The sequence below is a fragment of the Rhinolophus sinicus genome, chromosome 12, assembly GCF_057876585.1.
Source record: "Rhinolophus sinicus isolate RSI-liver-muscle chromosome 12, RSI-T2T, whole genome shotgun sequence".
NCBI classification, from domain to species: Eukaryota; Metazoa; Chordata; class Mammalia; order Chiroptera; family Rhinolophidae; genus Rhinolophus; species Rhinolophus sinicus.
In genome coordinates this window covers 9,648,085-9,672,772 of record NC_142512.1, presented here as the reverse complement: position 1 = coordinate 9,672,772, position 24,688 = coordinate 9,648,085, and the positions used below count along the sequence as shown (strand labels likewise).

The 24,688-nt window shown below is 48.6% G+C and overlaps 2 protein-coding genes across 8 annotated transcripts in view; one reads left to right on the top strand and one right to left on the bottom strand.

Annotated features, from left to right (window-relative positions):
- The window catches only part of ARHGAP44 (Rho GTPase activating protein 44), a 171,166-nt gene extending 168,662 nt beyond the window's left edge, over nt 1-2,504 (top strand). For 4 of the 7 annotated variants that reach the window (XM_019755260.3, XM_074320484.2, XM_019755258.3 and 1 more), the window contains one exon: nt 992-2,504. Coding sequence is in view for 5 of the 7 variants with exons in the window: in XM_074320484.2 (XP_074176585.2) it covers nt 992-1,131 (140 nt within the window). In the remaining 2 variants the exon portion in view is untranslated. The remainder of the gene's footprint in view (nt 1-991) is intronic. The other 3 variants (XM_019755263.3, XM_019755264.3, XM_019755259.3) reach the window with 2 other exon arrangements.
- Nucleotides 2,146-24,586, bottom strand: ELAC2 (elaC ribonuclease Z 2). Its single transcript, XM_019755256.3, has 24 exons — nt 24,297-24,586; nt 23,676-23,726; nt 23,465-23,535; nt 22,627-22,691; nt 21,363-21,420; nt 20,463-20,531; nt 18,917-19,024; nt 17,677-17,735; nt 15,219-15,277; nt 15,040-15,112; nt 14,293-14,405; nt 13,039-13,134; nt 11,959-12,097; nt 11,792-11,877; nt 9,881-9,999; nt 8,650-8,746; nt 6,808-6,946; nt 6,271-6,309; nt 6,030-6,139; nt 5,301-5,400; nt 5,101-5,221; nt 4,848-4,926; nt 4,355-4,499; nt 2,146-3,761 (listed from the first exon to the last, which is right to left on the bottom strand). Exons 1-24 carry the CDS (start codon nt 24,584-24,586, stop codon nt 3,525-3,527), a joined length of 2,523 nt encoding a protein of 840 aa, XP_019610815.3. The 3' UTR covers nt 2,146-3,524.
- Between the last annotated feature and the right edge of the window lie 102 nt (nt 24,587-24,688).

Here is a 24,688-nt window from a genome sequence, read left to right as displayed (position 1 = left end):
CACAACAAACACCCCACCCTCAGGCCTGGTCTAGAGCTGTTCCCTTCCTAGATACACTTCCTCTGTCATGTGGAGTGCTACTACGGGCCGAGATTGACAGCTAAGTGGAGGTAAAAACTAAGCAGGCCTAGGCATGGGTAACATGACTGAGAGTAAAGGATCTGGGGTCTGGGGCTTTGAGCTCCATCGCATCCCAGTCAGCCTGAGCCTGCTGCAGCCCCAGGACTCCTCAGGCTCGGCCTTCCCAGAGCCGTGTAGTCCCAGGCCCCCACCAGGGGGCCGTGCATATGCTGAGCCGCTGGCTCTAAGGATTTGTCTTTACTGGCTTGCAGATGCCCCGAATCCCAGACGCCGAGCCTTGTTACCTCAGATACATTTGAGGTACATTCTTCCTGATTATCTCCCAGGAAGAATGACCTTTGAGGGCCCCCAAGAAGGCTGGATCTCTAGGTGAGCAGTTTCCCTAGAGCTGAGTGATGGAGCTGAGCAAATTTTGCTCCAATTACTGCCAGCGTCCTGAGGGAAACCCTCGGCCCTGCCCCATCAGCCATCTGAAGTGTACTGTTTACAGCCTGAGAGTGAGGGTGCCGTGAATCTCAGAATTCCCCCGTCTGATGAGAAAATGGGGTGTTTTCCACTGCCTCATCCCGTCCCTGCAGACTTTAGGGAACTAAACACATCCTTGAAATCTCCCCAAAGCTGTCCCTGAGACCGGCCCAGAAGGCAGTGAGTGTGCGGTAGCCTGGTCCTCTGTGAACCACCCCGGCAGGGGCTGGATGCTGGTCCTACAGGCTTGCTTGGTAGAAGCAAAGTGGCCCAACCCTAACCGACCCTGCACTAAAACGCTTCAATCGGCCCCCAAATAGGCCAGCCCCCCAGTGGCCAGCCCACTGCTTCCCAATGCCAACCATGACCAGTTACCTGCCATCCGCGGCCCCTTAGCTGAAGCCCCCTTTCAGCCACCTCTCTCTCTCTCTCTGGCCATTTTCAGATCTTGTCCACTTTGATGTTCCCTCCATCCACGTAGAGCTGGAGTCCACGCTCCGCCTGAGTCCCCTGGAGCATGTGCGGCGACACTCGGTGACTGAGAAGAGGGACTCCGAGGAGGAGTCTGAGAGCACTGCCCTCTGACACGTGTGTACATACATGGGCCCAGACCGACACACGCCAGGGGCGCCCCGAGGCTGCCAAGCGTCTCCGTTGGCTACTCGCTGTCACTGCCAACGCGAGGCTGGAGTTCTGCGGCTCACTGTCATCTCCGGCCCGTGTGGCAAATGGTGGTGGTGCAGGTTTTGTATGTTCCCTTCGGGTGGTGACTTTGGCCTTTTGTTTGATCTTTGCCTTTTGACTTTGTGCCTATTTTGATCCACTTTCAGCCTCCATGCCCAGCAGCAGCCCTCTCCGCCCAAGGGCTTGCCTGTGGGAAATGTCCTCTGCGGGGTCGGGGTGTGGAGGAGGGTCAGGTTGCCCCTTAGACCTGGGGCTGCCACCTGTACTGACAGTGAACATCAAGTCCTACAGGACCAGCTGAGTGGCTACAGAAGGGAAATAAGATGGCGGGATCTGTCCCTACAGTGGTATTGGATTCTGGGCACTGGGGAGGGCTGGAGCTGTAAACACCTTTAAACCTGCCCTTTAATCCATGGGCTCAAAGTAAATGGCTTAAAATGAAATGTTTCACTCCCAAATTTTGTTTTTCCACACTGTGTGACTGAAAGCTCCATTACCACCTTATCTTTTTACACTTATGAATTAAACAATGATCTTGAGGGTGTCTGGAGGGCCCAAGGACAGCTCCCTCTGCCCCCCAAAACATCAGCTATGACAGTAATCCGCCCCGCCCCCACCCCCAGGCCCTCAGTGGCACTCAGTCATGAGGTACATGGGCTCCAGGAGCCTCTTTTCTGGAGGTCACAGGTGAATACAATTACTCTGTTACCCAGAGCATGCGGAGGAACGTGAGGCCGGCCCTCGGAGACACCAGGCGAGCGCCATCGGCCCTGTGGTGCGGCGCATCCCGCTCACCAGCATCAGGACTTGTCCCTTCTCATGACCCCCCATCCATTCTCGGGGAGGAGGCCGGGAGGGCACTGAGGAGCCTAGTCACACTCGGGGACTGAGGGAGTGAGAAACAGACTCGGGTCATGCATGCAAAGTCAAATTTTATCCTTTTAAAATAGATATGATAGACCTATACATGATATAATATTTGTATATATGAAATCTCTCTATATTTGTTTAATTTGAGCCATTCAATCTAAACCAATGTACAGGTGTACAATGAGAAACTTAAATGCTTCGTTATTTTTCCCGACACAGTGTAAAATAACCCTTCTCAGACCATGGGATTTACAATCTTTTGATGCTAACAGCTTTGCTCACTTCCTGGCAAGGGCGCTTCAGTACCCAATTTGTAATGGAGCCCGGGGGTTGAAAGTACCGTTAAATACATGTACAAATAGTTGTCAAAAGTAATCTTATTAAAATAGATTTATTATCCCTGAGCGTGGCCTATCATCTTGTTTTAATAGAAACCTGTGGGGACATGGGACTCAATGTCAGGTGCTGCCTCAGGAGGAAGCCTGAGTTTTTAAAGCATTTCTATAGTCTCCTGGGTAGGGAAAATATACAAATAAATATTAGATTTATCTTTAAAAATTCTCTCAACTTTCAAGACAAACCTCAGTGTTAAATGTCGCAAGGAGGGTAAGGGAGCCAGCGACAGCTCTTTCTCAGTACTTGGAAGGGCGATGAGTGACTCCTCATTACTGCCAAGGAAGAGCAAATCTGTGGTCTCCATTGTTCCCAGAACAACGAACGGGAAGGTACTTTCCTGAACCACCAGGTGACCAGCTCTACGAGTGCATGAACTACTGCTGTCAGCCAGCACACCTCGACTTCTGTCAGAAACCTAGGCTACGAGGGCTGGTGCCTCCCTGGGGATGGGCTCCAAAGGTCCTCGCTGCCGTCAGAGCTGGCTTCCAGGGCACACTGGGTACCTGGCAGGAGCACAATGCTGCACAGGGAGACTCCTGCTCGGAGGCAGCACCAGGACGAAGCAAAGCACTCAGGTTCCAGATGGAATCTTTATTGTGTTCCGCTTCCGCGTCTTTGGAAAAACTTGGATACTAGCCTTCACATCCACAACCCCGTTTCCTGTGACATGGCTTGTCCTCTGGTGTGCAGAGGGGATAACTTGGCTGGAGCAGGCATGGGTGTGCTGTTTTTCCATGTGACTTCTTTAAAAATCAACTGGCACAAAGTTCCAGTTGTCCCCGCTTTCTTCCTTTCAGCAGCCTCCTGTCTGTGGCTTTGCCAGGCACCATTCGTAGGGGGCATCTAGCAGGCCAGGCCCCACCCGGGAGCCCAAACCAAGGCCCAGCCTGATGCCCACCTACCCCCCCCAATGCCTCCCCTGCACTAAATGGTGCCCTCTGGCTCCCGCCAGGCAAAGGGCACACACCCAGGTCTGTGTGCAGGGTGGAGGACGTGAGCCTTCCGAGTTCAGGGTCTCTCTCAGACCTTCACTTTGCCCTGACCTTCTTGCTCTGTGGGCTCTGAGACGCCTCTGCATGGGCCCGTTTCTGCTGGGGCTCGCTGTCCTCAGGGCCACCCGCCTGCTTCCTGGAGAGGAGGGCCGCCCGCACCAGCCGCAGCTCCCTCTTCTCCCTGCGCTCTTCCATCTCCTCAATGTCACCGGCGAACAGGGCTTTCAGCGGGGCAGTGAGCTTGGGCACCGTGGGGAAATCTCCAAAGCAGACCTAGAAGGCAAGACGGAGGACGAGGGCGTGCCTCAGAGGAGGCTGCCTTGGGGGTGGGGAAAGCCATGTGCTCGCTCGTATCGCAGGCACCAGCTCCCCCTCTTTACAAACCCCAGAGGCAACAGACCATAGCTGGAAAAAGAAAACAGGAAAGAAAATGCCATGGAGAGAGGTAGGGAACTCTAAAGGCATACAGACTCCGCACAGGGGCCTCAGAAAGTCAAGGCTCCTAGACTGAGAATCCAGCTCCTCATCAACAAAGTGCGGCCCATGCCCGCCTCTTCATTCTAGGAGGGGGAGGGGAAAGCTCTGGTTTTCCCCTCAGAGAGGAGGGCACCCCCGCTCCGAGGCCGCTGCGAGGCTCAGGGGACGTGATGGTGCGAACGGACTGAGCGTCTGAGGGGCGCCCCGTGATCCCAGCGACCTGATGCTGACGTGTGTCCGGGAGGCGGCTCCCCTTCACACCCGGGACTGGTGGTGACAAGGCACAGATGCGCTCCCACGGCGTGGGCCTGGGCCGACCACCCACACGTGCACGCAGCGCCGTCTCTGCGCCTTGGCCCCACCCCGCGCAGCCCACACAGCGCACACACCTTCATGTGGTCGAAGGCAATTCCGACCTTCTCGTTGAAGTCAGGGCTGAAGAGCGGGATCTTGGCGTAGCGCTGGCTGAAGTGGTTCAGCATGATGAACTGGGCGTTCATGCGCATCCCCACGCCGATCGCCTGCGAGGTGGTGCTGCGGGCAGGGTGTCGGTCAGGCGGAAGCTCCACCCGAGGGCCCACACACGAGCGGCACAGGTCCTGCCCCCGGCCCCTCCTCCCCCTGGCAATTCCCTGACCAGGCTCACAGTGGGTTCTGGCATATTTCTAATTTTTTCAAAAACCGTGTCTCCCTCCAAGAACCTTGCCTAGAGAACTCAACAGAAATAAAAGCCGAAGGAGCCCCCACGGCCCTTTGGTGGGAAGCAGGCTGGCTGAGCATCACTGGTGGGCACGGTCTTTCCCAGCAAGGTCACTGGGAGGCTGCTTAACAACTGTCACCGGGGTTGGGAGTGGGTGACGAGCTCCCAGCATTCTCAGCTACCTGTGTGTCTTTTCCATGGCTTCCTCTTCCAGACCATCTTCCAGTGTGGCCTCGTGTATCAGGAGGGTGGCATCTTTCCCTAGAGAGCAGGAAGAAGCATTAAGCGGAGTCCTCTGCAGGAGAAGCACTTGGGCTCTGGGTCCACACAGCTGATTCCGGGCCCAAACTCTCTCCCCTGAACCTGTGGTGTGTCCCATCTCAGATGACAACCACATGCTGTCAGGTAGGACCAGAGCTGGCTGCCACTACTCACCCATCTGGACCAGACTCTCACAGGGCATGGTGTCCCCCGAATAGACCAGTTTCCAGCCGGACGTGTGGACTAGAGCACAGCCAAAAGCATGCTTGCAGTGCCGGACCAGGCAGGTCTGAAACTGAAGGAGCAGGCATGGGCTCTGCAGCTGCGCTCCCCACTTCCCCATCCCTGCATAGGCGCTCCCCCCCCCCCCTTACCTCTTCCAAATCACATGTTTCCAGCAGCAAACTAATCAACCTTTCAACTTCGGAGTTGGAGACCTCAGTTCCTTTCTGAAGGCATTTGGCAGGAATCATACTGTCAGAAATAAAACATTTAAACAGACGTTAAAAGAAAATTTAACTTGAATCAAAGTTTAAGTCTGGCTGGAAAACCCCAAAATCATAATTATAAAGAAACACAATAAAAAAATATATATCTTTGACTGTTAATAAAGCATTTATATTGTATGTAAAAAACAAGGAAAGAAACAATTTAACTCAGTCACTAAAACTGGGAAAGGGTAGTCAATTAAAAAGAGCCAAACCCAAACCCCCAGGCCACAGAGAGAAACCCAGAGGGCACGGCAGGCCCTTCCCAAGCTGCCCAGTGTGGACAGACTCCAGGCAGACCCCGTGAGCTGAGGGTGCGGCCGCCCCCTGACCTACCTCCTCAGGCACTTGGCCCTGCAACTGTCTTATGGAGAAGTGTTGGCAAAAAGTCTAGAAACTAGAACCAAACTGCAATGAGGGCTGAGAGGAAGTGCATCAAAGAAAAGAAACATGCTGGGAACCACCCAATGGTTTCTGCCCTGAGTCAAACCACTTCTCCCCTGCTTCTGCCATGTGGGGCCAAGTCAAGGGAAAGGTTGCCGGGAGGTCTCAGCCCTGGGCTTGTGGAGGAAGAGGGGAAGACAGCCTGTGCGGGCAGCCTGCCTGGAAGCTCACCAAACATGGTGCAGAAGCGGCTGGCACTGGTTGTGGTACTGCTGGAGCCAGGGCTTGAGCTGGGTGGGGGCGACCACCAGCAAAGGGTGAAAGGGCTTTCCCAGCGATGCCTGAAACAAAATCAGTGTTGCATCAATGGCAGACATCACAGTGAAAATGGTGTGCGGTGGCAGCAGGTACAGCTGTTTGTGTGTAATCCAAGGGAACTCAAACTGGCAATACCACCAAGTGCCACACTCACCAAAGCTCGTTCTCTCTGCAGCAGGATATTTAATAAGCCCTGGGAAGGAGAAAGGAGACACGGATCAGACACATCCAAACTCGACCCCATGGTGGGGCCCTGAGCTCCTCACCTTGCAGTAAGTAGTTCCTTAAGCCTCTATCGGCCACCCTCTAACACTGCTGCAGCTGGGGGTTGGCACATGCTGACGCATGACCCTGAAATGTCATAGGCAATGTGGCCAGGAAAGAGAGAGCCGGGGTCGGGGATACAGCTGCCCTAGGAGACCAAGTCTCCTGCCTCTGGCGTAAGTTTCCTCCGAGAAGGCTGTGTGTTAAGGCGAGATTCCAGACAAGCTGGGTGAAGACAAAACCCCTATAGCTGCATGACAGCAATGCAAACAGAAAGATGAAACATTCTTGCTGGGCAGAATTACTGGACTGGGCTCTGTAAAAGGCCATTACCCAGCGAGAGAGGAAACACCAAAGTTCTGGGCAAGACTGGGAACAGGAGGGAAGGGAAGCGGCTGCCGCCCTCCAGGTCCCACCCGACACTCACCGTGTGGTGATCTGCGTGCAGGTGGGACACAAACACCGCAGCGAGGGTGCCCAGGACCCTGTCCACGTGATCTCCGTAGTGACGGCACAGCTGCCCAAATGTACCTTCACCACAGTCCAGCAGCAGGGACTTGTCAGAGCTACAGAGGGCAGCGAGACATTCATCACTGACAGGAAAGGCCTCTGGCAGCTCAGAGGATTGTTACTTTAGAGAGAAGAGCAGGAAGCAGTGGTGGCATTTCTGTGTCTCCCATAATCGTCCATGCTGTTGCTCTGAGGAGCTTACACAAACGCGAAGGCAACTATAATGTCCATCCTCATTACACAGAACTATCCACGGGACCCTGAAGCCCTTTGAAGTAGGTAGAAGGTACAGAGCTACACAAATGCTGGGCATCAAGAGAAAAAAAAAAATGCTTACGTGGAATGTGAGGGTAGAAACACTTACTAATCCTAACCAAGAATCTCTGATTATTCCGATTGAATATGGAGATACCCACTGTTGATAATACCAGAGACGGTCCAATATTGTATATGTGTAAGATCTGGCTACATCAGATGTTTCTCCCCTTTTCAAGCTGAGAAGTTCTGACTTTCTCAGCCCATGTCCTCAGAGCTGACTGGTGCAGGACAGGCCACAGATGTTCCCCCTGGGGAATGAGTTCATGCAGACACCCAGATGCCAGTCTGAGCTTTGCATTTAGTTGTTCTCAAGCAGGACTCAGGGAGCTCGGATCCCACAAGCTCAGCTGGCTGTTTTGAAGAGCAGCCCGCGTCAGAACCTCTGCCCAAGGTACGAGGGTCAGGTCTCCTGCAGGCCTTCCTCATTCTCCAGGAGGAGCTGTGACTGGGACAGCGGCACCCATTTTTCAGAGAGGAGCCTCAGAGTACTGAGACATTACCTTTTGGGGATGAGGTGACGTGTGGAAGGAAAGCCAGTGATAGCACCCTCAGATGAACTGCAGCAGGGTCGAGAGGCCACTCTTAGGCCTTGTCACAGAGCGTCTCAGACCCGGGAAAGGCCAGCCCACACCCAGCCATGTTATGGCATTTCCTCAGTCCTAAGACAAACATGTACCTAATTTGTGAATTTTTGATGTCAGGGTGCATCTTACATTTGCTGTGCACATTTAACGCATTATTTGGTTGCTTATCAGTCACCACTAGCATCTAAGATATCAAAGCAAAATTTTAAAACCTGGTACTTCAGTCTCACTTTCTTCACATGTATGAGTCACACACCGTGAACATTTCAGAGTGCCCTGGATTAATCTCTCTGCACACAAATGACACCAGGGAAACCCAGGAGAATCAACTAAAAACCATCCAGTAAGGGGCTGAACACAAAACAAATGCACACACCCAGAGGCCGTTACACATATCCGCAGTACCTAGTTAGGGGCCACACAATGTAGCAATTATGTAAGACACCAATTCACATGTGGATCTGTCACTTACCAGCTGAAGGAATTAGAGCCAAGGAACCTCTCTGAGTATCAGTTTACTCATCAATAAAATGGGTAGTTAGTCACTAGTTCATAGGATTGATGTGAAAATTAAGTGAGATAATTTCTTAGCACGGTGTATGACATACAGTAGAATCAGCTATTTTTATCAAAAGACATAATGGGTGACGAATTCGGGTGATTCCCAGAAGTCTAAGTCAGCTATTGAGCCTATGAATGCACTAAGATTCACTACTCTTCTTTGGGGGCACTCTAGCCAAGATGACAAGCTCACGGGGTTATATTTTCAAATTGGCTTGGTGGATAGAGTGTAACTTCTGTTTAGAAAATCGGCATGCTCCTTGATGGATGGATGTTTCCTGGGAAAGCAGTAATACCTTATGTTGATAAGTGTGGCGCTCACGTTTCGAATCTTCATCGGGATAGCAGACCCTGTTCCCAGGAAGATGATTTCTGGATACTGGCTTTTTTTCTCTGTGGAAAAATACATATGAAAGAGTTCATTTCTTTGGGTTAAATGTGAGCCAGCATTGAGCCCTGAGATGAGAAGTCCAGCTTCCCAGGAGGGGCTGGTGGTCCCACCTGGCAAATACCCTTCTGGAAGGGCCTCAGTGAGAGGCACCACAGGCTGTTTGTGAGTAAACGGCTGTCTGTGTGGGAGGGAGAGCAAATTCCACAACCCTTTCTTCAAAAGAATCGCTCTATGTCTTAAATTACACAGGGGGCTTGATGCTTCGCATCTGCACCTACCTCAGGGGGCGGTGTGTCCTACATCCATCTCTTACCACCAGACCTGCACTTCCTGAGTGTGCTCACACAACCCTGCAATGCCCCACTTTCTAGGGGACTAAATGGGCTCAGGGGGTCAGCTCTCCAGAGAGGAAGAGGCAGAGCCAGGACTCCAATCCAGGGACGATTCTGATGCCTCACCAGCCTGACAGGCCCCATGGACTCACATGCAAGCATGACCTCAGTGGTTCTTTTAACACAAAAACTGCAAAGCCAATCACAGACCGAAAGGCAAGTGAGGCCAGGGAAGTGGTCAGTCTTCCCCACAATATCCAAAAGGCTATGAGGAGGTGAGGTTTCTACTTGCCTGGAGCTGACGAGACTACAACCCCAAACCCACTTCTACTCCAGTGTTCTCTATTGCTAGCATTAGTTGAAAAGGACACTGGAAAAACCAATCACTGAAGCAGAGGTCACAAAGTTCCCCCAACTACTTTTCCTCCTGGGGCGATGAAAGCACAGTAAGGTGAGTGATATGGTCAGAATCTTCCATGGATCCTTATTAGCAAAGCCAGGACCAGATCCCAAGTTGGCCAAATCCCAGTTCAAAGTGCTTTCCAGCACCTCACAGGAGTTCCCAGAACCGCTGCACTCAGCGTGTTCCTTATAAAGAGTACCTGGGTGCCATTACCAAGCATTCCAATTTAATTGGTTTGGGAGGGGGGCAGACACTGGTGTTTTCAAACAGAGAATGGAGACACACTGAATTCCATAAATAAATGCAGTCAGACTACACCATGCTGACACTCAGGGCCATGAAAACACCTGCAGGAGGGCAGAGCCCAGGAGAGAAAGGCTGGCCTGTGGTCTTTCACTCACCCGCTGGGGCTGGGCCGTCCTGTGCAGTCTTCCTATATTCCTGCACGCTTTCTTGGAAATTGGGCATCTCCAGGGCCTCAGCTATGAATTCATCAGGATTGCAAGTAATAAGGGCATCCCTGCAGGGAGAAAAGGTGACAGAGCGATATGTGGCCACAGGCAAATACCGCTTTGGAGCTCCAGTATCAATTCATGGACACAATCTACAGAAAGTTCTTTCAAATTAAGATTGTAGACTAAGGACTAAGAGCTCGAGCAGTTCTGTCTCCTGCCTGGTAGAATCTTTCTCAGCTCAGTGGGGGTCTCCAAGCGCATTCTGAACTGCTCTCGCTCCTCAGATCATCTCCCAGCTCAAAGCCTGACACACTTGGCCCCACTGACCTTGGGCGAGGTCCTGTGCAGCATCCCTGACCTCTACTCACTAGACACCACTAGCATCGAGCTTCCCCTTGGAGTCGGGGAAAGAAGGGAGAAATCACCCCAGTGACAAGCACAGCCAGACAACAGTGGCTCTCCAGCTAACACGCACACAGCTAATCACCTGGGAACCTTGTCGAACTGCAGGGCCAGATGCAGTGGCTCTGGGTACAGGCTGAGACTCTGCACTTCCAGCAAGCCCCCTGGACAGCACTCTGCTGCTGGTCCTGAGCACACTGAGCAGCCAGCCTTGGATCGGGAACCTGACTGAGCACTAATATGACCTGCGAACTCATGAAGTGAGTCCCAGGCTTCCCTCTCAACATTTTCATTCAGCAGGTTTGGGAATTATATTTTTCACAGGTACAAAGCAATCTGGGTATTGGCTACGTCTGCTAATCACGGCTTTATGAGCGGCCTCTGCAGATGCTGACGAAGGGACAACAGGCTCTTCAACCCCTAGACACTGTCCATGGGCCCCAGGCCTGCTGCTACAGCCTCCTAAAAAGCCCCAACTATTCAACAACACAACAGCACACAGTATCCAGTAATGATCTGGAGCATGGTCTACTCTAATACAGACATTACGGAGTTGAAAGGAAGCTTCAAATTTCAAGATGTAGACCTTAAAAATTAAAGCTGTGGGGCAGTATGCACTTCTCCTATTACCGGCTGGGGTACAAACTGGTCAAGCTTTTCTGGACCACAAGTTATGTTTACCAAGTGCCTTAAGAAGTGTCACACTGACTCAGTAATGCCACATCTAAGAATTACCCTCAGGGAACAGAGTTTCACGGAAACAGTTATATGTACGACATTTAATGTTTCATTAAAACAGCAAAAACTTGGAAATGTCTCAAATTAACAAATATCCCTATCTGGAATATCAGCAATACCTCTTGTTACTGACGATTATATAATGATACAGAAAACTCTATATAATGATACAATGTCCTATAATGAAACTGAGATGTCAGGCCACAAGTCCAGAGATACATATTTTATAATACATTCCCATATTTCTCAACATTTAAAAACACAAAATGTTAATAACCATTATTATCGTTCATCTTGGGGTGAAGAGATTATGGGTGGCTGAGTTTCTTCATCATACACTTCTTATTTTCTACATTGTAAAACAGTGAACACGGATCACTTTTATTATCAGAGAAAACAGTTATAGAAAAGGATAATCCCTGGCCCTAGTCTTCCCACCTCAACCATAGTAGTCAGCTTGTTTTAGCAAATGAATTTGTATTGGAACACAGCCACACCCATCCATTTACATACTGTGTCCGGCTCTTTTGTGCTACAGTGGTAGCTGAGTAGCTGTGACAGAGACCACATGGCTTGCAAAGCCTGAAATATTTACTACCTGGCCCTTCACACACACATACACACAAAAAACACAAAACAAAACAAAAAAAATACCAACCACAACAAAAACGTGCCAACCCCCAACCTGGACCATTGCACAGGCTCAGAATCACAGACCTCTGCCACTCCCTCCGGGGACGGAGTTGATACTTGAGAAGGCATTCACCACGGACTGTGGGGACAGTGAATGGGGTACTTTCTTCCTGAAGGAGACAAAAACACGCTCCATGGAGAGAAAGCAAACGGTAGGGAGCTGGCCAATGGGGACTGTTCTGTGACATTACCTGACAGTGGAGACTGGCGAGTGCAGGGAAGATGTCGGGGTGGATGAGGTTGAGCTGAGTTTGAATCTTGTGGCTCCGGAGGTTGTGAACCGATGTGCAATTCTCGTTCAGGATCAGGTGCTGGGTGTCAGGCCCAAACCTACGACGAAACAGACTGCCCATTCACAGTGTCCTTTGGGAGCGTTTCCACCTGAGGGGTAGCACTGGAGGTCAGGAGTGATGATGCGGATGGAAATATTCAAAGAGAATAAGTGACTTGTCCAGAAAGATTGCTACCAAATGGCCAAACACAGTCCTTCTTCTGTCTCAAAGTCTAGAGTTCTCTCCCAACTCAAATGCCTTTGGAAAGAATACCAGGAAAAAAAGAAAAGTTACAATGCTCAGAGCCTACAGCTATAGACTGGAAACAAAATGGAGTACAGGGTAAAAGAAGAAGCCTAAGGAGGGGAAAGGAGATAATGGGTGTTGAGACTCAAACCCTAAAGGAACAGAGGATGGAGAGAGCTGAGGAGGAGACTGCTGAGGAAAGAGATGAAGGGAGAGGCCCAGGAAGAAACGGGATGGGGAGGCTGAACTGTCGCCCAACATTACTATGCGCTGAGAATTCAACACGAATGATTCCTCCCACCGGGTGCGGCCCAGCCAGTGACGGCCACGGGAAAGGCAACCTCTCTTTCCAGTTACTAAATTTTGGTAGACCAGCTATCTGCTTCACAGGGTCGTTGGGAAGATTAAAGAAAATGAAATGAAATGTAGACTATTTAACATACTGCCTGACACCTTGAGGGGTGTTTAAGAAACTGAAGCTATTACATTAAACTCACAAGTCTCTTCTTCAGGATACACGCACAGAGCCGTCAGCACAAAGGCAGCAGATACTACAGAACAGCCCCACACAAGCAGGACATGTGCACACTGCGCCACCTAGCGGTGACGTGTCTTGACAAGAGTGGTACAGATGGACACTCAGAACTCAGGGACAGCAGGAATCCCGCACAAGTTTAGGCAGGAATGGCAGAAAGGGTAGGAAGGAGGAGGGGTGGAAATGTGCACTACATGTACGACAGGCCAGGCCCATACCTCTCCATCCACTGCTGGTATCTGCTGTCGGCCAGCACACGCTCTGGGGCTATGTGAACCACCAGGGCCACCGGGGCATCAGCCTTTCCTTGGTACCTGGGTGGAAGGAAGGGTGGGGCTTTGCTTTATAAAGTGACACAAACTCGGGACCCGCACAAACAGGACTGGGCGGCCAGGGACGGGCCCCGCTCGGCTCTCCTGGGATGGCAGTGAGCCCACAGCCTTCATGCTCGGGCCAGGTTGTCCCAGCCACTCCCAGAGGTTGTCGCCAGTGCTGACTTGCGATGCCTCTATTTGGCAGCTGTGGGCCTTCCTGGCGGCCAGCCTGAGCCTTTCTCAGGGCTGTGCTGCAGACCTAGACTCCCCTGTCCCCTCCCTTCACCAGGGTCAGACCTAAAAAGCCACCTCTTGCTCCCTCTCCTTTACGTCTCGCAGGTATTTCCTCCAATCAATCTCTTGCACCTCCAATTTCACCTTGTCACCTGCCTTCCATAGAACCCGAGACACAGGGCTGGAAAATTAAAATCATCTGGAATTCCATTAACTAGAGAAACAACCACTTACTAATGTGTTGAGGTGAAAATACATACGGTGGCTGTTTTTATTTACTGCCCTCACCCCTTTCCCAAACACACCTGGGAGTTCACAGGCCAGGCATTTAAACCTGACAGCAACACATGAGCACACATTGCTCTGAGCTCACACCCACTCACAGAGACTTGAAGCTTTGCTGCCCATGATTTGATTAAAACACAAAGCCCGTGCCACCAGAGAACCCAAATTCACCCAAGGAGAATAAAGTGGAGCTCAGGAAGAATTTCTAACATTCTTAAGTTAAAAGAGGTACAGCTGCCCAAAAGGATTTGTTGTGCTAAGTAGGATAAAACAATAAGTGAAAAAGTATAGATAAGTACAAATTAGGAAAAGAAAAATAGGGACAGAATAAACCACTAAGAATGGGAGAAAAATCGAAACACAGACACGTAGGTCAAAGGTTCTACCCAGGATTAAAGCTGACTGTAAAATGGGCCAACTTTTTTGGAGGACAGAAGAGAATGGCATGCAGGCACAGGAGACTGCCTCTGTGTTTCAAACCCAGACAGCAGACTTTCCCAGAGTCCCGGCTCTGTGCCAGGAGTAACCACAGGTTGCAGGACGGGGGCGGGGGGCGGGGGGGTGGTTCCCGTCTATGCCTCTGGGCTTTGTCAGCACTGTGTCGGCTCTCCCTTCTCCCACCCCAGGACCTGTCGGTACCTCTTGAACGTAGCATTCTCAGAGATGGGTAGAATGAATCCTTCGTCTGGACATTCGACCACAACAAAAGCAAGACTGGGGTCCGGAGGAGTACAGATCTCTTCAGGCAAAATCTGCAAAATCACTGATGTCATGATGCTCTCCCAGAGCCGTCACAGCCCAGCAAACATACCCGTGACCTTCAAGCCCACAGCTAACATTACATAAGCTCCAGTGAGCAAGCACAAAGCCAACGTAAGGATCACCACCAACACCCTTCCTGCTCTCTCTGCTTATAAACAGGCAGGCAGCTGGCTAGCAGAGGGCACTTCCAACCTAAAGTGGCCAGGAAGCCAGGCATGGTGTGTATAGTTCTCTCAGGTCTGTGGCCATGGATCCCAAAATCCTCAGATGCCAGAGAAAACATCCTGGTAAAGAACATGGTGGTTTCGTTTGGGTCATGCACCCAAAGTCCATCATTATGGGGTCTGCCCTGAGCTCAAATACAAGGGAAAGCATCCGTCCTATTAGGAGGAGGACCCCCAGATCCTAAATGGACAATCTATAGAAATGCCCCAATGCAGCCAGCACCGATCTGCAGGGACAAGTCTAGATAAGCAACCCCACTTTATCGCTCAGTCAAGGGTGAAATCCAAAGCTGTTCCACTTCCCTCACAAGTGGTGTCTGTCTGAGCCAGACGGTGACTCTGTCCCATGTTCCAGGCCCTACCTTTAAATGCTGAAACTTAGGAAAATGGGGTATCTCACCTCTTTTCCCTCATAAGTGACACTTTTCCCGTCCTTCACAGCAGCAATGATGGGAGCAATGGCAGCTGTCCCACTGAAACGAAGAGGCAAGCCCTCTGTGAGATGAGGAGTGTTATGAAACAAAGGGTCCCCGCAGAGTCCCCAACAGCCTCCTTTCCCCACCCCACACACACACTCACACTGGGAGGCCCAGCTCCTTTGCTCTGAGCACCAAGAAGTTTCCTTTCTTCAGGTGAAGCTGTAATGAGAAAACTGAAATGGAACTTCACCGATGAATGAAGAAGCTCGGTCTTAATGTGCTTGTAAGTGCATCCTTCTGTCTTTACTTTTGAATTATTGCTATTCTCTTACAATTCATTAAAATGCAGGTTATTTTAATCCTTTATTAAAATAAAGGATTCTGAAGAAGTCATTTATGCATCAGTAATCAAAGCTGAATGATTTGAAAACAGTGCAGTACTTCCCAACGTTACCTCCTTATAAATTTAATAAAACGTAACCCATTTGCATATTGAATACAAAGTATCCTTCAGCTATCCTTAAGGAGAAACAATGTTGTTTCATCATCCTGCACTGGCCCATCAGTAGCGTCACCAGAACACTGTCTAACAGAGAAATGACCACACAAATCACCGTGTAACACAATACTGCAATGACAGTGACAGGGTAATAAAAGTGCGGATGCTTTTTCTTCTCTGTTTTTCAATATTCGGCAATACAATGCTGTTGCTTTTATACTGGAGGACGGTTGTAAAAAAACTTCCCAATACGCTGTTATTAGAAGGGAAAATAACAATCCTATTATAAACACTCATAATTATCATTCTATACTTAAAATTTGTCAAACATTTTTGGGATCTACTATTTCACACATAATAAGAGAAAAAAGACAAAAATAGCATGAAATGTTAATAAGTCTTTGGGAATTAAATGGTATTTGATTTTCATTTTCTTCTTTGGATTTTTATATAAATGATTTGCATTTTCTTTTAAGTTCCTGAAGTTAAGAAATTACTCTTAGGGCAAAGACTCAACTGTGGATCCTAACGTCTTAGTAGGATTCTACAATCTTCTGTCTTAGAAAACATCACCCAAGAGGAAGGATTAGTTCAAATGTGTGCACATAACACAAAGATGACAGAGCTTGGATGATATCTTTAGGTAGCGACGTTAACAAGTGCTGCTGTGACCATTCTGTACACAGACCCAAATGAGTTTGAGGATAGAAACTAAATGTTTCTAATGTCTAACAAGAACTTACAGACCTAAGGCAGGCAAAACCCGTCTCTCTACTGCAAGCTGAATTCAATCCATGGAGAAAGTTGTTCCCAACTGAGGAACGCAGAGTATGTAGAAGACAGAAGGGAACCAAGCAGGCAGGCCCCAGCGCCCAGGCAGGCACACAGCTGTCTGGGGCCCATGCTCTCCCATCACATGAAAGCTTCTCAGGCCTTCACACACACAGCCTATTTTCTCTGACCTCCCAGAACTTGAAACTAGTTCGGCTTTAGTGCCATCCAAACCCTTAGTGGAGACACAGCAAATTAATTAGAAGAGGGAAAAGGGGCTACACGCTGACCCAGGGAAAGCTGCTCTCAGAAGTGAGAGCAGATAGCCAGGCAGGAGACAGCCGCCAATGTGACTACTTAGCGTCAGAGCCTCCGCTCCCAGGACAGCTGCCTGCTGACAGCACAAGCGCTGGCGCCAGAGTTTGTAAGCGTGCACCCCTATCACGCAGGACACATTTCATCAAGCTCGATGTCATCTATCTAGGAAGGCAGGAAGGATCTAATACAACTTAAGGATTACCACATAAATGCCTTCCAAAAAATTATTTTGCTGCCTAAAAGCTCAGAAATACACAAGTAATAAGCCTATCAGCAGTAGTACTTTTGTCAAAATTACTATTATGATTCAAATAAATTGACTAGTGATATTGACAATGATCTTGCTACTAATAACTGATATTACTACTGACCTTTCACTGCTTGGTGTCAGAATTTGGATGAAAATTGCAAAAATATTTTAAAATCAACCTCATTTCTTTAAAAAAAAAAAAAAAACAATCCAAGTCCACAAAAATGTAGTCTTACCACAGGTTAGACAAAAGTGTTTGTTGCAGATTATATAAAATTTTAATGCGCAGACTTATTAAAATTAGGTCGTCAGATCTAATATTACCTATTGTAATATTTTCATAGAATTTGACAAACTTTGGATTTGCACAGCAAGGGCTTTGCGAATGCTAGCCAATATCAAAACTGATGCTCGCAGCTTTAAAAGTACAGTTAAATGATATAAACTAAAACAGAGATGAAGGAGTCTGAATAAAGGCCTGATTCATTGTTTAACTTCAGAAATTTAGCCTTTAACTTCAGAAACATAGCCTTTAACTATTTCTGAAGTCCAAGAGGACCAAACATAGCCAAAGATAAAGGAATATATAGGTAGATTAACTGAACACTGGAAGAGAATTTGAAATGTATAGAACAGTATAAGTGGCATATTGAAAAACAGGGTATCTGTGTTTCTTCTTGGTACTGGTGACTTAGGAACTGCTACCTGGGAATTACTAGAAAAGAGCCAACTCAAGGTCACCACATGTGCTCACTTAAAGCCCACCAGAAAGACACTTACCTTACAGACGAAAGCTACGACCAAGGAGGGGTCCCTGCCACCCTTTCTCTGGCTAACACCTGAGAAAAAAACCAAATCTGACTGTAACAAGGTATGTGAAGGTTTAGAGCAGGGGTGTCCAAACTACGCCCCACGGGTCAACTGCGGCTCACAATCCATTGTTAATTGGCCCGCAGCAAATTCCAAAAATATATTTAGTTTACTTAAATAAACTAGGTGAGGCAATACGTACTTCACCTCAGTGAGTGGCCCGGCTGTTTGTGTATTTTACGGCATATGGCCCTTGGTGAAAAATGTTGAAAAAAGTTTGGACACCCCTGGTTTAGAGGCTTCACTGATTGATGGTCATCTGATACGTAATTGGACTTTACACAAAATTAAATGGACATAAGTGTCCTAGTACAAAGGTCGAAAAAAGTACTGGTATTCTTTTTCAAGCAGACCTTTTGTTTTCCTACTCATATTGAAATCTGAGTAAACGAAAAATGCAAAACTCCAATAAGTAAAACTTTACAATGGCAAGTGAAATGTATAAAACATGACACATTTTACCTAGAAAGGGAGAAGAGAGAAAAGAACAAATGGTAAGGTGCTCTATAAACAAGTATAAGACTATGTGAAATAAAAGCTAAAAGGCCTGCAGAGGAGGTCTGGGGGTCAGCCTCCACCTGTGCCATCCAAAAAGGATGCTTACAGGATCGGCCTTTTCTCAGTCATCAGACAGGCATGACCTCAGGGCAGAAAGAGGAACTTATCAAGCTTTGCCCAATACTGGACAACAGAATCTTTAAGCAGTGCAATTCCTCTGATACGCCTACTCTTAGAATTGTAATTCAGTCTCCCAGTAGGCTGTCACTCTGAAAAGAAAAGTGCAGATGCACTCACTGATATGACTCTTTTGTCATAGTTTCTGCATTCATGAAAAATTAATTTGCATTAATGTTGCATCAATAAAAAAACACAAAAGCCTCTGTATGAATCAATTTGCCAGGCCCTGCTCTCCACTGGGGAAACTGAACACAAAGTTGGGGGCCCACGCAGGGCTGCGTGTTGGCCCTTAATGTTCCACATTGCCACCTTTCCGACAATCCTCATTCTCCCCATAGGCCAAGTCCCAACGTTCCAAGAAAAGGGTGTCTGTTTTACACATGCACAGAGCCTTCTTGAGAAGGATTCCAATTTGCAGAATTAAGAAAACAGATTCTTTTGCAAGTATATTGTTTGGTTTCACCGGCATTACCATCTGGAAGGTGCTGCTCATTTTCAGTGGATCCAGAGTCTGAAGACTGCTCTGGACTGAGCCTTCCTGGACTCTGTGATGGCTGGTGTTTTCCACACCTCTGTTCACCTGGTTGGTACAGGAAACAATCAAATGACACATGATGCGAGGTGAGCTCCCAGCCAGAGTCCAGATGTTCGCATGTGCGAATGCCAGAACACCCATTAAGTCCGCATGCTTTCTCCTACAGCAGTAAATAACCAGTCACTTCTGTAACTGGTCTCTGGGCCGCGTATACTTCTTACTCATCTTTACGTTTCTACTCAGCTCATAGCCTTGACTACAGCAGGAACTCAACAGGGTTTTTTGATGAAAATGCATGCAGGAAGTATGCTAGTTTATTCATTATCATCACTCAGTGAACAGACCTAGGCCCGAAGATTACCCATCTCCATGAGAAGGAGTATAATTTTGCAGTCAGTTAAATCTCAAGGTCAAAAAATAATAATAATAACGAAATACTGTTCCAGGAAGCTGATGCACAGCTGCTGGTCTCAGAAGCCCGCTGGCCCCTCCAGCACACTCATTTCCTTAGTGCCTGTGGGGCACTGCGCAAGCAATGCCAGCAAGCCCAAGTTCACACTGATCACACCAATATAAAAGTAAACTGTTTCGTGCTAGGGAGGGAGAGACGGGGTGCTAGAAAGGAACAGCAGAGGAACACAAGTCAGGCTGGGGGATGGCGGTGGGGGTCAGAAAAGGAGTAAGCCAGGCAAGGAGAGTTCTAAGCAGACTGGCCTATGAGCACTTGAGCCTTTGCTCGAGCCACAGCCCTCCCCCGCCTTCTACCCATGGGTCAGTGCAAGCCGCCTCTCCTGTCAGCCCAGGACTTCTATGGCTTTTGTTGGGAGCTCTCACCTGTACCCTTTCACACCTGGCAAGCATGACACTAGTTAGCAATGCCAAGGAAACGTCCCGACTGCTCTGCATTCTCCTGGCAGTCAGTAAAACATGACATGGAGCATGTTTAGCTAGACTCAAGGATGACACTGTCATGGCAGGGCCGAATGTGCAGACTCTCTCTGTCTAAGTCAAAACCATATCATCTGGCCCTGGCACCTGAGAAGGCTCCTGTGACCTTCTGACCCCCTAACAGCACTTTTATTAGATTGCTGTGATCAGTATTTATTTTAAAACATTTAGCAGTGCAACCTCTCCAAAACATTCTCATTTAGGAGAGAACTTAAATATGTGGCAAATAAACCCCAAGCAATAAATGTGCAATTCTAAGAGTGATATAGTTTCTGACAGTGCTTGTTATGTAAAATTCCAAAGTAGAGGCCCAATCATCATGCATGAGTTAAACATATTTGTCCATAAGATTATAAGCTCCTTAAGGGCAGGAACCATATCTTAATTCCTCAGCTAAATTTCCTAATGAGACTCAAAACATAAAACTAGGTACACAAAGCCGTATTCGAGCATTTTCTATTCCCACCCACGCTTTCCTGACTTCGCACCTATACCCCCCTCCTCCTGCTCCTAAGAAATGTGGCTTCATACTCACTGTATATGGGGATCTGGAAAACTGTCATGGTCTCATCCTTATATTCGGGTGCCGTGTGGGGCCTCACAGCTTTGTGAACAAGACAACAAGAAAGCGACTGCATTAGTACTAGCATGCGTGTAAGTTAAGTTTCCAGATCACCAACTACAAGCAACTGTAGTGCCTTGAAATTTGGGTGAGAATCTGCATTAAAACCAGAATTTCTGAGTAAATTTGAATTGGAGGAAAGAAGCAAAATATATTTTCATCAGCCATTCATCTTTACTACCACCAAATCAAAAGACATATTATGGTTGCTGGTGACTATGCACTAAAAAAAAAAAAAAAAAAAAAAAAAAAAAAAAAAAAGAAAGAAAGAAAAGAAAAAGAAACAAACCAATACAAATTTAAGAGGCATAAGTTAACCCATAACGTTGTGAGGCCTGACAATCTATCATGTTATACTATAAGAACCGGTATAGATTTTGAAATAGAAGGCTGGTGTTTCTACAGAAGAGGGGCATTAACAAGCTGGAGATGTACACTGCCTCCAGGACAGAGGCCTGCCAGCATCCTGTTAGGCCTTTCCCCATGAAGAGGTCACCTTGCAGCATAGCCGGAGCTGAGGTTCAGGGTAAAAGGACGGCAACAAAACCTGTAGGTCCCTCTGCTCACATCCCTTCTCCCTATAGCAAGGAACTCAAAGCAATGTGACTCCAAAAACCATCTCCAGCCTATATCTGGGGGTCGTGAAGTGGGGCACAGAAAGTGTAACAGACAATATTTTGAAAATATGTCTATGTTGATGAAGTACTCATTTTAATGTTTAATTTAGGTCAGTCTTTATGGATTCTAATTTGAGAGATTGGGGGCATATATGAGAAAGAAATAGCAGATAATGAGTCAGAGTCAGACACATACCCAGGTCTATTCCTTTCAATGGGCCAGAAAATATTTTGATAGCTTCCAGGTATTTTTCCTACAAAAGAAAAGAAAGAAGCAGGCAGTTATGGTTGTACAAATGCAGCACACGACAATGTATTCAAGTACATAAGAGATGTTGATAGGTATCAACATGACCTTTAATAAGTATTTTGAGCTTCCTTTACACAAATATTTTCCAAGGGTCCACTATATGTTACATGTCAAGGATTTAGCACTGAGAACGAGATGGGGTCCTGGCCATCATGAAATGTGGAATCCAGTGGAGGAAACAAAAATGAAACAAGTGATTCCACAAACAACAACTTAGTGGCAGTTGTGTTAAGTGCTCTGCAAGAAACATGAAAAATGCAGGGGGCTGGGATACATCTGGTCTGGAGAGTCAGGGATGCCACCTGAGTCAATGGCCTTTCAGCTGAGCCCCGAAGGCAGGAATGAGAGGAGGCAGAGGGAACTCGTGTATGGATGAAAACCCTGATATGGGAATGAGCTTTAGTGAGGGGCAGTGGAGCTAAGCGTTGGCCCATGTAGCTCCAGCTTGGTGACTGGGATACAGATGCAAGTGTGAGCGAGGGCCAAGGCCTGCAGGACTGTGGGCCATATTAAGGTGTGTGGACTGTCCTGGAATGGAGAACCCTTGAAGGGTTTTAGGATGGAAAAGACATGCCTGCCGCTAAGCCTTACAGAGGTCCCTCTGGCTGCTGTGTGGAAGGTGGATTACAGGGAGGCAAGAATGGATATGGGAAGCTATCGTAGCAGACAGAGATAATGAAAGCCTTAATGAGAGAGACAAATGGATGGATTTGAGGCGTTATTTTGGAGACAGAATTAACAATATTTGGTTAACAACATGCACACAACTTCTCAATAGTGTGATAAGCAGATGTGAAAGGTAAGAAGATGTCTCAAATTTAATAAATAGGTAAGAATAAAAGCTATTGTGAGTCCAGTTGGTGCCAAACATCTAATAAATTGATTCAGTGCTTTATGTGTCACCTCATTTAATCTTTAACAACTCAATGAAACATTGTAGCCATTTTACAGATGAAGAAACTGAGGCTCCAAAAGGTAAAGTAACTTGTTCAAGGTCATAGAATTAATAGAGTTTAAAAGGTGAAGTGTTTAATCCACTATCAGTTATCCCTGGAGGGCAGAAGACTGATTTGCAAATATGAAAATTCTTGTTATTATAACTTTAAAAAAGAAGGTGTTAGATTTGAAAGCTGAGTCAGGAGAGACTCACCAGTTGTGGAGGTCCAGAAAGTACACACTTTGGAAGCCCGGTTTCCTTTAAAGTAAGAATCATTCCTAAAAAGGACAGTTGAAATCAGATCTCTCATCATCCCGACCTACAGTTGTCACCCCAAGGAGCACTCCTTACAAACAAGCTTTTTACTTGTCCTTATTTCAGCTTCTAATGATCAGGGAACATATGTACAGCAGGAATGATGTTAGCTAGAGGTATAAGGCACATGCAATATTCCTCAAATGCCTCTAGAATAAGCACGGCATATACTAGGGTGAGGCAGTGAGGCACATAGGGTGCAAAATCATGCAAGTGAAGGGATGGCCTTAAAGTTTGCATCCTAGGCACCTCCTTTCCTCACTCTAGTCTCAGCTCTGAGAATGGAACTGGTTCAACACTCCATTCCTTCCTATCCACATCACAAAGCTTACAGAATTTGGCAGTAGCACGATCTTGACCTTCCTAGTGGGTGGGCATGAACAATGGGGTAATCTGGACAGTGGGTATCTGTGTGTAGCTGCTGATGGTCTCAACGATAAATATATTTACTGTAATCACCATCACTACACTCTCCTGTCCATATCTGTCACATATCTCCAGCCCAGAAACTCAGTAAATGAAGTGGATGGTAACATTTGAGGGCAGTATCCCTGTTAAACTCTGCTCTTCTGAGTCACAGCGTTTGATGCTCTGTGATGCAGCTGCCTGGGCTAGCATACAAAGAATTCCAGCTCCCCTGGACTCAGAAAATGGGGGGGGGGGGGGGGAGGGAAAGGCAGGTTAAAAATCCCAGAGACTTCCCTCCAGCCTATGACGCTGGAACGAATATACTCACCACACAGTCCCCCAACATTACTCCAGTGCATTCGGGTCAGGAATATGTTGTCCAGACGAGACACCTTCAGCCTAAGAAAGAGAAAACATTTGAGCAGGACAAAGCAGAGGGACCAGGGACGCTTTCTTCTGCCATAAAAACACTCCTGCCTCTCATCTCAGCCTTCAAGCCCCATAATCATCCCCACCCCAAAAGAAAAGGGTTGACTCACTTGTGCTCCTGCATGAGTCGCTGGACTCCTTCTCCACAGTTGAAGAGATACCTACAGGGCGCACATCACACCAGATACTCAGAAGATCCAATTCTGTACGAGCTCTGCCACGGTTTCGACGCTCTAGTGTACACTCTGGGGGGAAACCCTGCCGTACTGCCGGCCGCATTGCTGCTACTAGGATGCTGGGTTGTGACAGGTTTCAGCAGAGGTGGCACGGGGACTGGGAGCCTGTGTAGGCCGGTGCTGGGACAGAGATGGGTCCTTTCCCCCATCACCAGACCTGTCAACCCCGCACACCGACTCTGAGGCCCCTCACTTTGGCGTGCACGGCGGGGGTGCGGCTCGGACAGCGCCACGAGGGAACTCGGGCCCACGGGCTGGAAAGAGAGCACTAGCACGCGAGTCTGAAGTTCTTCGGGGACTCCGGAAACGAGACGGACGGAGGATGTAAGGGAGCTAGGATGTCCCACCCACCAAAAGACAAAGCTCGGCTGCAATAAAGAACTGCCACACGTGTGAAGTAGGGACAACCGCAGCCCAGGGCCGGGCAGGGCGCGGCGGGGCTCGGAAAGGGGACGCCGCGGAGCCCCGGCCGGACTCCCAGCGCGATGCACTGACCGGTTGTACTCCGAGAAGACGTAGAGCGCCGCACCCGCATCCCGGCCGCCGGCAGCCACCACCTGCAGGTACACGGTGTTCGGGCCCCCGGGCTCCCACGACGGGCCACGCTTCTCCCGCGCGCGCAGGTGCCGCAGCGGGTCCTTAGGCGGCCGCTGGCGGCGGGCGGGTCCCTGAGACATGGTGCGCCCGGCCGCCGACCGCAGCAGCAAGGAGCGGAGCGCCCACATGCGCCAGTTTCCACCCAGGCTGAGAATGCAGCCCGTCACCTCGGTCCGCATGCTCCACATCCCGCCCCTCCGCCCCGCATGGCAGGCCCAGCCAATCCTGGAGCCGAGAGCCGAGCGGCCCGCCTACGCGAGGCTGCGCGTCCAATAGAGAGGAGCCTTGCC